This window comes from Nyctereutes procyonoides, unplaced genomic scaffold (genome assembly GCF_905146905.1).
Source record: "Nyctereutes procyonoides isolate TBG_1078 unplaced genomic scaffold, NYPRO_anot_genome, whole genome shotgun sequence".
Taxonomy (NCBI): Eukaryota; Metazoa; Chordata; class Mammalia; order Carnivora; family Canidae; genus Nyctereutes; species Nyctereutes procyonoides.
Window position 1 is genome coordinate 18,670,848 of NW_026575120.1, and position 14,403 is coordinate 18,685,250.

At 36.7% G+C, this 14,403-nt stretch overlaps 1 protein-coding gene across 2 annotated transcripts in view; it reads left to right on the forward strand.

The window, feature by feature from the left end:
* The window catches only part of HOOK3 (hook microtubule tethering protein 3), a 112,540-nt gene that overhangs the window by 87,100 nt on the left and 11,037 nt on the right, over positions 1–14,403 (forward strand). For both annotated transcript variants that reach the window (XM_055335221.1, XM_055335222.1), the window contains exons 17-21: positions 5,659–5,693; positions 9,580–9,662; positions 11,110–11,210; positions 12,850–12,954; positions 13,108–13,179. In XM_055335221.1, coding sequence (XP_055191196.1) covers positions 5,659–5,693; positions 9,580–9,662; positions 11,110–11,210; positions 12,850–12,954; positions 13,108–13,179 — 396 coding nt within the window. The remainder of the gene's footprint in view (positions 1–5,658; positions 5,694–9,579; positions 9,663–11,109; positions 11,211–12,849; positions 12,955–13,107; positions 13,180–14,403) is intronic.

The window sequence follows — 14,403 nt, forward strand, 5'->3', positions numbered from 1 at the left end:
TTAGAAAGTAGGGAAACTACTTTTTTTTTTTTTTAAGTTTTTATTATTCACTTACATACATTAACCTCTACACCCACTGTGGGCCTCAAACTCATGACCCTGAGATCAAGAGTCACATGGTTTTCTGACTGAGCCACTCAGGCTCCCCAAGGCTTTGTGTTATAAATGGACTCATCTCAGTATTCAGAATATAGGGTTTTTCCTTCAGGTCAACAACAACAAAATGCTAGTAGAAATTAGCATGTTCAAGTAGAAATTTTTTATGTGTAATTTATATTTTTAAATATAATGCTATCCCTAAAAATAACCATCTCAGAATTTCTGAATCCTTCTTACTATCCTCAGCCCTGCCCCACTCAAATATAAGTTCAGTGACCTTTTTTAATATTCCCTTATACTTTGCATATCAGTCATAGCCTTGCCTGCTTGACTGGCATGCTCACGTTAGAATGTACTAAATGTGTTGAACCAGAAGAACTAGATGGACTTTCATGTTTTCATACTCACTTTCTAAATTATCACAGTGCTTATGAAGCACATAGTCTGAGTATCTAATGAAATGTCAATTAAATTTTGCAAATCCTTTACATTCAATAAGCAGTATACGGTGGAACTACAACTGTAGAGTGTTCAAAAATAGTGTAAAGAGGAGGAAAGAAAGCCTTAATTTTAGTGATCAATCTTTGCTTCAGACAGTTGGCTCTTGGTTAATTATTGCTGGTGTAATTTTCTATAAACTCTGGCCTTTGAGTATAAATCTACATAGTTGCTTTCACTGATAGTCTTTTTGGAGAATTGTCAGAACCATAGATATATCATTTCTATCCAACCTTGTTAATGTAGGAGCGTATGAAAACAAAAGGAACCAATGAAGGTACCAGTCTATTACTCAAAACCTGTGAATATTAGATAAAAAAGCTCATCATTGACCTAATTTTATAAGTTTCATAAATATACATCTATCTTCTATTAGCAGTATGCTCTTCCTAAGATCACTGACTTTAGTTTATTCTTCAATTAGTGTGTTGGTAGTCCTTCTTAGATCCCAAATTGATTCCTAGTTCCTAAAATTGTCACCAACATCTAAACTACCTTAATTCCCTTATTAAAATGGAACTAGTTTGAAATATCATGGTTTACTTTTAAACATGTTTTTAATCCAGAATGCTCAACCAGAAAGAGGTGAAGCAAAACAACATTAGTGTATTAAAATCTCAGTCTAAGTAAGAGGATATTAGAGATGAACCAAAGTGATTTCTTCAGTAAAATCACTAGATCTCTTAAACTGAGGTAAATATAAACTTTGTTTACAAAACTTTGAGGAGACTTTTTGTTGATTTGTTATGGGAGAGAGGGGAAGGGCATGTGGTCTGTAGGAATGGCCGAAGAAGTCATATCAGCTCTACCTTAGTGCTACAGTTATAGCTATTATACATACTTGATTCACTTACTTGTAGCAGAATGTACAGAAGGAGTTTATTCTGTTAAAAAGTAATTTTGCATAGCCTGATTTAGGTATCACTGTGGTGGTAATGAAATCTAATTAAATATGCTGTGTGCCATTGGTTAAAGAGAATATATACTTCAGAAGTGAAATGCTAGCCCTGAAAGTACCCTTTGCATAAGTTAATTTAACTACCCAGATGCTAAAGAAATGTGTTGCTCTAAATTCTTAGATATATCTCCTTAGAGTTCATATATATATATATATGAACCAAACCAAACCTAACTAAACTTCAAAATTGCCTGGGGACTTTAAAACACAATGAGATCTATGGCATTATATATATATATATATATATATATATATATATATATAAAAGATTCAGATAGGAACTTCCTTTATTGTGATATACCTCAAAATGGTGAGAAGAAATAAATGGTGTGGTTCTTTCCCCCAGCAAATGTTTGATGTTTTTGTCTTCTCTTTCACTAACCTATAGTGCTGCATCTCAGGAATATGTAGTACATAGGACAACCAACCAGATGGAACTGGTCCTCTCTGAAGAACAGCATAATTTCTGCCTATTTCTGTTACCAAAAGCACAGTCCTTTCATGTGACCCTAAGTCAGAGAGTAGGATGGTTTACACATTTTTATTATTATTTTTATGTCATTTATCTTTAGCATGGAAGCAGAAAAAGCATTCTTATATCCAGTCATATGGATAATTTGAGCTAGCCACAGTGTATAAAACTCAAGAGAACAAGACAGGATGAGGAGACCATAGAAGAAAGATAAATGTACTTTTTTTAAAAAAAAATGTATAACTTTTACCTCTGTTCTTGAATTACTAAATCGTTCCTTCTATTGGCTGCTGTGTTTGCTTCATACTAATATGTCCTCTCTGTCTCTTGGCATGGTTTCTGCTCAAAAGGCTATTGTAAGTATGGCTTTCTATTCATTTCTATATATTGAGCAAATTTTTTATTTATGTACATTCTCTTACATCATAATTTATGGTATTGAAATTTTTAATACAGGAATTTTATGTGCAATGAATATATTATTTGCCTTACAGGTTTATGCCCTTTACTCTTAAGATATTTAAAGGATACTGAAAACTTAACAAGTCAAACCAAAAAGACACCTGCTCTTATTTTTTTCCCTCATCCCACTTCTGCTCTACCTCCTTATTATAATTAGTACATTTATTTTAAAGATTTTATTTATTTATTCATGAGGGACACAGAGAAAGGCAGAGACATAGGCAGAGGAAGAAGCAGGCTCCATGCAGGGAGCCTGATGTGGGACTCAATCCCAATACTCTGGGATCACACCCTGAGCCAAAGGCAGACGCTCAACCACTGAGCCACCCTAATTAGTACATTTTTATAAATTATTTTGAGGCTTGCTATTGCAGTCTGGCCCCTCCTGCCCCCTCTGTAGTAGTAACAGTCTTCAGTGGAGAGGTGGTGGAGTATAAGAAGCATGGAAGTAAAGACCATGCACAAACTTTAGAGTCTAGCATACCTGGGTTGTTTTGTTTTGTTTTGTTTTTTTGTTTTCAGACCTGGGTTATAATTCTGGGTCTGCCACTTGAAAGTTACGGAATGTCTCCCCAGTCTCATCTTTCTCACTTATAAGATGGGTCTAATATTGTTCACAGTTGTAAGATTAACATGAGACTGCATATGATATACTTTAGTGCAGTGCCTGGTATATTAACCATTCATGAGATAATTATTGTGTATTATCTCAGGTAAAACTAATTTTGCAGGGCACCTGGGTGGCTCAGTCAGTTAAGCATCTGCCTTCAGCTCAGGTCGTAATCCAGGGTTCTGGGATAGAGTCGCATCAGGCTTCCTGCTCAGCAGTTTTCTGTTTCTCCCTCTGCCTGCCGCTTGCCCTGCTTGTGTTCTCATGTTCTCTCTTTCTCTCTCTCTCTCTCTCTCTCTGTCTCAAATAAATAAATCTTTTTAAAAAAAATTTTTTTTAAACTAATTCTGCTAGAGCCCAGTCAAAATGTAAATGCAAAATTACAGGTATTTAGAAAGTATTTTCATTTTACTGCCTGTATTAAAGAAGGAACAAAGTAATAATTGAAAGGTAACAGGGGGGCAGCCCCAGTGGCCCAGCAGTTTAGGTGGCTCAGCAGTTTAGCGCCGCCTTCAGCCCAGGGTGTGATCCTGGAGACCCAGGATCGAGTCCTCATCCGGCTCCCTGCATGGAGCCTGCTTCTCCCTCTGCTTGCGTCTCTGCCTCTCTCTCTGTGTCTCTCATGAATAAATAAATAAAATCTAAAAAAAAAAAATTAACAGGGTTTATTGCCCTTTTTTATATTTGGGGGAAGCACTTGTAGGGGGCCTGGCAGTCCATTGATCTTGGTATAGTTGACATATTGAGCAAAGAAGTAAACTTGATAAACTCCAGAGCTCTGTTACAATGGGTGTGAATAAACAGTTACATAGTCATTTTTAAATCAGGTGACTGAGGAACGCCTGGGTGGCTCAGCGGTTGAGCATCTGCCTTCAGCCCGGGATGTGATCCTGGAGTCCCGGGATCAAGTCCCACATCCGGCTCCCTGCATGGAGCCTGCTTCTCCCTCTGCCTGTGTCTCTAACTCTCCCTCTCTGTGTCTCTCATGAATAAATAAAATCTTTAAAAATAAATAAATAAATAAATCAGGTGACTGAAAATCCAAGAACTTGGTGTGAAGGTTTTACCCCCTTCACTGCTGCTTTTGACTGGGCAGGTTGTTTTATAAGCCTGTATTAATTGGGTTTGGCTGAATTTATCTCAAAGTGGAATGTTTCATAGAATTCATTTATAATATGTACCTTACAAATGTGGTTTAATTATTAAACCGAGTGGTCCTTTATCGAATGCCATTAGTTTTTATTTTTAGGCCAATCCTAATATCCTGCTTTTTAGGAGACCATGTGTGTGTTGTTGTTTTGAGAGAAAAACCACACATGTGAACTGGGGGGAAAGAGGGAGAGAGAGAATCTTTTTTTTTTCTTTTTTTTTTTATTAAAGATTTTATTTCTCTGAGAGAATGAGTGACAGAGAGCACAAGCCAGGGGGCAGAGGCAGAGGGAGAAGCAGACTCCCCGCTGAACAGGGAGCCGGATGTGGGACTTAATCCCAGGACCCCGGGATCGTGACCTGACCCGAAGGCAGACACTTAACTCACTAAGCCACCCATGCATCCCAAGAGAGGGAGAATCCTAAGCAAGCTCCATGCCCAGTGCAAACCACCATAGGGCTTGATCTCACAATCCTGAGATCTTGACCTGAGCCAAAATCAAGTACCCCTAGGAGACTTTTTTTTTTTTTTAAGATTATATTTCTTTTAGAGAGAGAAAGAATTCTCAAGCAGAGTCCCTATGGAGCCTGGAGCCCCACACAGGGCTCCATTCTAGGACACTGAGATCATGCATGACCTGAGTTGAAATCAGGAGTCAGATGTTTAAGTAACTGAGCCACCCAGACACCTCCCCTAGGAGACATTTTTTAAAAACACCTAGTTTGGGATTCCTGGGTTGCTCAGTGGTTAAGCGCCTGCCTTTGGCTCAGGCGTGATCCTGGAGTCCTGGGATGGAGTCCCACATCAGGCTCCCTGTATGGGGCCTGCTTCTCCTTTTGCCTGTGTATCTGCCTCTCTCTCTGTGTGTCTCTCATGAATAAATAAATAAGTTTTTTAAAAAATTAAAAAATAAATAAAAACACCCAGCCAAAACTGTGTTTTTCAGTAAATTAAATTCTATGCATACACCATCCTTCACATTCCCATATAATCACAGAAATTATTTGTGTGCATATTTCAGAAATCTCTGAGTAGGTCAGCATTCATGGAAGTTGATCCCATTCTCTATCATGATGCAAGGAAAATAATATAGATAAAAAATATGTTAGGGAAAAAAATCTATTATTATTAGAATTCTACCTGCCTATTAAGTCCAGGAATGGTAGGTCTATATATAAGTGGCCTTTTTATTCAATTCTTCCTGACTATAAATAGACAATTCAGATATACAGTTTCTAGATATCTTATACCAAGAGAAATAGACTTAGGTACATTGTATGTTTTAAGTTCTTTGACCAGAGAATTTACTGAGAACCCATTCAGAGTTGATTACTACTGTGCTCTTTATTTTTACAAAGTAATTTATTAGTTAAAATGTTAAATAAATTTTTATTATTTTCCATTTTCAGTCAGTTCTTCTAAAAAAGAAGCTGGAAGAACATCTGTAAGTATAAAAGCTGTTGAATCTCTTCTGTTCTCTCGTGAAATAAAAGTATTTTGTTAGGTTATTACAGAGGATCTAGGCAATGGCCCTGAGGATAGGGGAAATTATAAGACACATTTCATAGTGTCTGAAGGGTCATCTCCATCCAAGGTCCTTAAATTAAAAATAAGTACTGCTTTAGAACTGTTTTCTCAAATAGGGTTCCAGAGTTTTATATCTTTGTGATAGTATTTCTAACCATAGTTAGGAGTTTGAGACACTAGATCAGGAAGCAGAAACCTTTTTCTATAAAGGGCCAGCCAGCAGTTACACTAGGCTTCGTAAGCCATGGTCTGTGTCACAACCACTTAGTTGTGTAGTTTAAGCAGCCATAGATTATAAACTGATGTGACTGTTCCAATAAAACTTTATACAAGAACAAGCAGCAGGCTGAATTTGGCACACAGACTATAGTTTGCCAGTGCTAGAGTATAACTAGCTGAACCAACCTACCTTCCTTCCTTCCTTCCTTCCTTCCTTCCTTCCTTCCTTCCTTCCTTCCTTCCGATTTATTTATTTATTTATTCATGAGAGACACACAGAGAGAGGCAGAGACAGAGGCAGAGGGAGAAGTAGGCTCCATGCAGGGAGCCTGATGTGGGACTCGATCCCAGATCCCGAGATCACGCCCTGAGCCAAAGGCTCTGCCACTGAGCCACCCAGGCATCCCAGAATCTTCCTTTTTAAAGTACTACAGAGCTTAGCAGCAGCAGATTTTTCAAACATTTCCTTGAATTGCAAATATATGAAAGTGACTTTTTAATCTAAAAGTGAAATAAATTGTAAAACGTTACATTTGTTTTCTCATGAAGAAATCTTCATCCATTTTTATCTTTAGCTGAGGTTGACATTGTTAGGAATGTTTCGTGATTTTTCTCACACCCAGTAACAATTTTAATGCTTCCTATCACTTTCTAGGAAAACTCTCCTAACAAACATTGAGCGGGGATGGTCATGAACTGCTAGCCTATTGGGAATGTTACAGTGTTCCACTATAGTAAACCCAACATCCTCAGTATCTCAGAGAGAAAATGACTTGTTCTACAATGATTAGAAAAAAAATTCTATTATCTGGTAATTTGCCTCATGCTATCCTTTTTTTTTAATGTGGGAAAAGTGAGTCCTAGCAACTGACACTTGATGGCAAATCTAATAATGTGCAGATTCTTTATGTACTAGTAGAAGAGAAATGTTACCTTCTAACCATCGTGAGGTTACCTAGAGTCAGGATTCAGTACTGAATTCTGTCCTTTTTTCTTTCCTATTTCTGTAATGCAAAAAAAAAAAAAAAATAGAATGCCTGTTGTTTCATAAAACTGACCATTATTCTGTGTTCATTTACATGGTAAATATCTTCGTCAAAAAGAAGAAGTGATGATGAGCCTATTAGTCTCCTGTGGCTGCCATAACAAATTACAAAAACTGGGTGGCTAAACAAAGTGGAAATTTATCCTCTACCAGTCCTTGAGGCTTTAAGTTTATAATCAAGGAAGTCAGCAGAATTGGTTCCTTCTGGAGGGTCTAAGGGAGAATATCTTCCATGCCCGTCTTCAGGTTGGCTGCTAGCAATCCTCAGTGTTCCCTAATTAATAACACTCCAATCCCTAACACCCCATCTTCACATGGCATTTTTCTCTCTACTTTTTATCTTCACATGGCCTTTTTTAATAGACACTAGTCATTGGACATAAGGCCCACCCTGATCCAGCATGATCTCATCTTAACTAATTGTATCTGCAAAGACACTGTTTTCAAATGATGTCACATTCCTAGGTATAGGAGGTTAGGATTTCACCATATCTTTTGGGGGAGATAAAATTCAATCCACAAGAAGGTCCATAGACATTTCAAAAGGTGATCATTCTCATGCAAATTAAAAACTACACTGAAGACTATTTTACACACACAAAATGTAAAATTTGAAAATCAGACATACTAAATATTGCCAAAGATGGTCAGCAGAGGTCATTCTAATCCATTCCACTGAGTATACATCAGTTAGTAAACTGAACATGCACATATTCTGTGACCTATCAGTTCCACTCCCTACATATACCCTAGCTTCCTAGAAGTTCTGTTACCATTTCTAGGTGTGTGTCAGGAGACATGTAGAAAGTATGAAAAAATGTTGTTTGCAATCATAAAAAAGTAGAAACAATACAAATATCACCGGTTTGTAAAATAGTAGCTAGAATGAGGTATGTTCAAGCAACAGAACACTACAGTGCAGTAAAAAATATGTAACTTGGGGCTAACACATCAATATAAGTGAATCTTAAGAGCATGGTGTTAAGTAGAAAATGGAAGTCATAGAACAATACATATAGTATGATATAAAAAGCAAAATTTGGTAAAATGCACCAATATATTGGTTAGGATTACACACAGGCTCATCACAAAAGTCATGAGAAAGATTAAAATTCTGAGTTTGGGTTCCCTAAGGTTCTGGAATAATTTCTGTTTCATACCCTATTTCTTTACTGGGCTTAAATTTTCTTATTCTCTTAACTACTGTATATACTGATTTTTTTTTAAGATTTTATTTATTCAAATGACAGATGCAGAGAGAAAGAGGCAGAGACATAGGCAGAGGGAGAAGCAGGCTTCATGCAGGGAGCTCGATGTGGGACTCCATCCTGGGATCACACCCTGTTCCAAGGCAGATGCTCAACCACTAAGCCACCCAGGCGTCCCTGTATATACTGATTTTATATCTAGATACATCACACTCTCAGCAAATTTGTTGAAAAAGAAATAGGCTTATTAAATCTTCATTTTTTTTCTAGGAATAGGATATTATAAAAATTGATTAAAAACTTTATAGAGGTTTTATAATGTGAAAATCTTATTGCAAACATTTTCTAAAAATAAAAATAGAGTACTATCCACCAATTAAAAATTTGTTGAAAAAGAAATAGATTTATTAAAGTATTATGCATTAAAAAGACCAGAAATAGACTCTAAAAAGTGATCTGGGGGATCCCTGGGTGGCTTAGCGGTTTAGCACCTGCCTTCAGCCCCGGGCATGATCCCGGAGTCCCAGGATCAAGTCCCACACCACGCTCCCTGCATGGAGCTTGCTTCTCCCTCTGCCTGTGTCTCTGCCTCTCTCTCTCTCTCTCACATGAAAGATAAATAAAATCTTTAAAAAATAAAAAGTGATCTATTTTCTTTAGGTTTTTTTTTTCTGTATTTTCTTCTGATTTATGCAGCTGTTTTTCCTCTTATATTACAAAGTGTCAAATACCATAGAGAGAATTGCACATATAGTAACTAACAGGAAGAAACTTATTTTCTGTGCATTTTTTACTCTTGTATTAGGATATATAACTTAGATAAAGTACACAAATGCTAAGTTCTAAGTTTGTTGGATGTTTTTCTACATAAATAGGTATCAACCTATAGAATCAACAGATCAACATATAGAATACTTCCAGCAACCCCCCAGGAGTCTTTATTCTATTCTATTTTTAAAATATATATAAAATTCATGCCAGGGGATCCCTGGGTGGCGCAGTGGTTTAGCGCCTGCCTTTGGCCCAGGGCGCGATCCTGGAGACCCGGGATCGAATCCCACGTCGGGCTCCCGGTGCATGGAGCCTGCTTCTCCCTCTGCCTGTGTCTCTGCCTCTCTCTCTCTCTCTCTCTCTCTCTGTGACTATCATAAATAAATAAAAAATTTAAAAAAAAAAAATTCATGCCAGATTAGACTTTTTATCCCTTTTTTGTTTCATAGCAGCTGCATGCTATGCAAGTGTATCCCAGAATAAAGAACATAGATCTTTTCATTTCAAGTGGGGGAAAAAAAGCAGTAGTAGATGACAATGTGTTACATATTTTGTTACAGGGAGAAGCTTCATGAAGCCAATAATGAATTGCAGAAGAAGAGAGCCATTATTGAAGATCTTGAACCACGATTTAATAACAGTTGTGAGTTTATCCTAATTAGCATAGTTATTTTTAATTGAAGTTGACATATTATGTTACTAATTATCACAGTTATTTTGTGTGGGTTTTTTTGTTTGTTTGTTTTTTGTTTTGTTTTGTTTTGTTTTTAAGATTTTAAAAGAGAGTGAGTATGTGTGCATGCAGGAGGGAGGGGCCCAGGCAGAGGAAGAGAGAGAATTCTAAGCTGATGCAACACTGGGCTCAATCTCATGACCCTGAGATCATGACCTGAGCCGAAACCAAGAGTTGGATGTTCAACAGATCAAGCCACCCAGATGCCTAGTGATGAGTTTATATAAAATTGTTTCTTTCAGAAATAGGTTCTATTACATATTCTAGCAGTTAAAGAATTTATCTTATTTACAGAAAGAGTGTATAATCATCTTTACAGTATTTCTAATTATAGTTCTGAGTTTTTCCTTAACTGTGGATGCTAATCAATATTTTATGAAATTAGCTGTTTTCATAGTATGTAAGTCAACCAAACTTTTACTGCTTTTGATATTTATACATGTAGGTAGCCTGACTTTATTAAAGCTTTTATGTAGAGCACAATGCAGATCTCTCCTCCCCCCCTTTTTTTAACTGTGGTGAAATATACATCACATAAATATGACCATTTTAAGGTTGCCTGGGTGGCTCAGTCCATTGAGTGTCTGACTTCAGCTCTCTGGTCATGATTCCAAGGTCCCGGGATCAATTCCCCAAGACGAGCTCCATGTTCAGTGGGGAGTCTGTTTCTCCCTATTCTCCCTTACCCCCCACCCTCGCTCATATGTGCGCTCTCTCTCTCTCTCTCTCTCTCTCTCTCTCTGCTCTCTCTCTGACAGATAAAATCTTTTTTAAAAATGACTATTTTAACCATTTTTTAAGTATATAGTTCATTGACATTTAGTATATTCCCATTGTTGTACAAATACTATCCATTCCCAGAACTTTTTCGTCATCGCAAGCTGAAACTTTGTTTCTGTTAAACAATAACCTCCCATTGTTCCCTATCCTCCCAGCCCCTGGGAGCTACTGTTCTATTTTCCTTCTCTGAGAACTGTTCTAAGTAACTCATCTAAGTGGATTAATACATTTTCCTTTCAAGTCTGGCTTACTTCACCTAGCAGAATATCTTTCTTTTTCACTTCTATCATCTCCATGTTGTTGCATGTATCAGAATTGAGCTGAATAATAATTTGATTATATATATTGACCACATTTTGTTTATCCACTCATCTACTGATGGATACTCTTTATGCATTTCCAGGCTGAAGTTTTTATTAGAAAAACTTTCTATAAAAAAAATTACAAGTTTTTAAAATATAATTATATATAGGAGTAGACCAAACACTTTCAATGCTGTTAACTAATCATTTTACCATTTTGAAACATTTTTCAGGTTGTTACAATCTAAAAAAATTTTTTTTTCACTCATCTGTAGCCTTAAAAATTGAAGAATTACAAGAAGCTTTACGAAAGAAAGAGGAGGAAATGAAGCAAATGGAGGAACGATATAAAAAGTACTTAGAGAAAGCCAAAAGTGTAAGTATGAGTTTCTGGGCTTCTCACTCCACTTTCTGATCCTGTTTCACTGGTCATCCAATTTAGGACAAGTACAGTGACTTCTTATATCAAGAGCTATCAGGAAAAGAACAAAAAATCTTTTGACAAAAAAAAAAAAAAATGCTGAGGATGAAACAATGATCCAAATAGATCACCCCATACTGTAGTTACTAATTACAAAGAGGAAAATGGTCCTTTATGTAGAAAATAAGTGGCAGTCCCCTCTTTAGGTTAATAATCAAAATTAGCTACACAAATGATAGGATAACCAGCAGATGTAGTATCATTATCAATAATATGTAACCTGAACCTAAGCCATCTTTTAGACCTAACTTTCAGTTTCCAGAGAAAATGAGATTATTGGAACAAGTTGAATAATACCTTCAGGAAATAATCAAATAAATCTAGAATTGGGGATAAAAGTTAGTGTTATGAAAAACAAAAAAAAAGCCATTGGAGTATGGGGGGAGCACAAGAAGCTCTTCTAATTTAAAAGATCCTAAAGGGATCAAAGTGCCAAATGTAACCTTAATCTTTGGATCCTGAATTGTGGGTAAAAGGAGGAGTGATTTATCAAAGACATTTTGGAGACACCTGTGGAAATGTATATGTGGACTGAATAGTGATGACTTACAGAATTGTTCATATTCTTACAGATGATACTGGTATCATGATTGTGTAAGAGAATGTCCTTAGTCTAAGGAGATGCATGTTGAAGTTTTTAGGGGTTACATGTCATGAGATACACAGATTACTTTACAGTGGGCTCCCAGACAAGCGTGTGTGTGTGTGTGTGTGTGTGTGTGTGTGTGTGTGTGTGTGTGTGTGTCTGGAGAGAAGATGTGGCAGTGCAGCAAATGGTAAATTGGGATTAAAGGAAGTGGGTTTTTTCTTCCCCTCTTTCAGTTTTTTATAGCTTTGATCAGTTTTGATAGTAAACGTATTGGTTCAAAAAGCAAAATGACCCTTCCCAGAAGACTGCTAGCTGGTCAGCTAGAATTGCATCACATGCCCATGCCTAAACCAACCCACTGCCAGAGGTGATGGGGTCACAGTGATGGGCTTTTTAACCATCAGGACCTGCTCTCTAGAGTAGAGGGCTGGTCAAAGGCAGATGGTAGCTGAGCCACATCAGAGGGAAGGAAAGGGAAGGGGAAGACACCTGTCAGTAATGTCTACTGTAGTATTATTTGTTAATTTTAAGCCAGAATTGCTTGCCATAATTGATTCTTACGTAGCTGGAAGTTTTATATAAATGAAAGTTTTAACAATTGAATATTATTTCATACATTCAGATCTTAAAGTATCCTTGCAAGATAGCCTTATGATTCTTACAAGGTTTACCTTTAAGTTTGGGTGGTTTTTTTTTTTAATGTTTATTCATTCATGAGAGACAGAGAAAGAGAGAGAGAGACCGGCAGAGGGAGAAGCAGGCTCCACACAGGGAGCCCGACGTGGGACCCAATCCAGGGACTCCAGGATCATGCCCTGAGCCGAAAGGCAGGCGCTAAACCGCTGAGCCACCCAGGGATCCCAAGTTTTTTTAAGTAACTGCTTCCTTAAATGTTATAGCCTTTAAATTGAAACTTTAAAATTTTTTCTTTGTTCCTTTTTGCAGGTTATCCGGACTTTAGACCCTAAGCAGAATCAAGGAGCAGCACCAGAAATACAAGCTCTTAAAAATCAGCTCCAGGAACGGGACCGACTGTTCCATTCTTTAGAGGTAGTTTGCTATACTATACAATAAGATATTTGGGTTTTGGTTCTTTATTTTCTAGGACTCTTGCTATATACAACTGTGTCCATGAATTTAGATAATTTATTTTATTATTGAATTTTCATCTTTACATGTTTACATGTGCTTGTTTTTTTTTAGAGAGAATATGAGAAAACAAAGACTCAAAGAGAAATGGAGGAGAAATATATTGTTAGTGCCTGGTACAATATGGTAAGAAAATAATACTTCAAAATTCTCCGCAAAGTTCAATGAATATGTAATATTTATCATACTATCTGTATTGTAGAAGTAGTTCTACCAAATGAATCTGAAAGTAATTGCTATCCTAACACACACTAACCAAACCTAATACTTATCATAGGATTGAAGAGCAGAAATGAAAACCATCATAATCAGGGTTAGGAAGTATTGAACACATCGTTATCCCTAGAGGATAGATAAATGACAGTGTGATTTCTGGGCCTGAAAACCATTTTATTCTAGGAGAAGGGGACTTTAATAATACCAGAACATAGTTGCAGTAAGTGTTTATTGTGTGAGATTACTCCATTGCCTTTGCAGGAGTGGTACTTACGATGAGGTTGGTTTGGAAAATGTTCATAGTTTTAAACCCTGAACAACTGGAGGTTTTGAAATTGAATTTTCTAACACAAAAAAGTGTTAAAAGTATTGCAGGGGAAAATAAATGCTTGTTAACTTCCTGGGCTTCAGTAAGATTTTCTGGATATGAATAGCTGTGAATTTTGAAGAGTGCTGCTGTACTTTTAGTTTTGTCCTAGACCTGTCTTTTTTTCTTCATTGTTTTTCTTCCAGCAAGACCACTTTTGCCTTGGCAAAATGTTAGTTGCCTAAGACAGGAAATTGAACCAGACTTTTTCCATCATCCCCTTCTCCCCATCCCCAACCCTACAGTTATGTTGCCATTGTTGCCTTCTTACCGTTGTAACTGATACTGTGTCTTAAAGGGTGATGTCCCAGGTCTCCAATGATGGGATTTGATCTTTGTCAAAAATTCCTGTAATTTCATGATATGTCCACATTTATATTTGCCTTGGTTAAAACAACATATTTCATATTTTATCACAATTTAAAAAAACAAAGGAAATCAAATTGAGTTTAGAATACTATTATTAACAAATATAGATTTCTTGAAAATTAAAAAATAGGGGAAAACTATTTAAGGAAGTTCTCTAAGTACTAGTTCTGACTCCACCTATTCTCTTTCCTCTCTGTCCTCTTGAAGGGTTAGTGTTAGTGATCTTGAAACTCTGCCCCTCAGTCCTTATTAGTCATTTCATAGTTTTGATTGATTTGTATGACTTCACATATTATGCTTACAGAATTGAATTTATTTATTCTGTGACATAATAAAGAATAGCAGGTCTATAGAGAGTGAAGAAATAACTCCTAGTAGACTCACACAAGTTGTGTTCT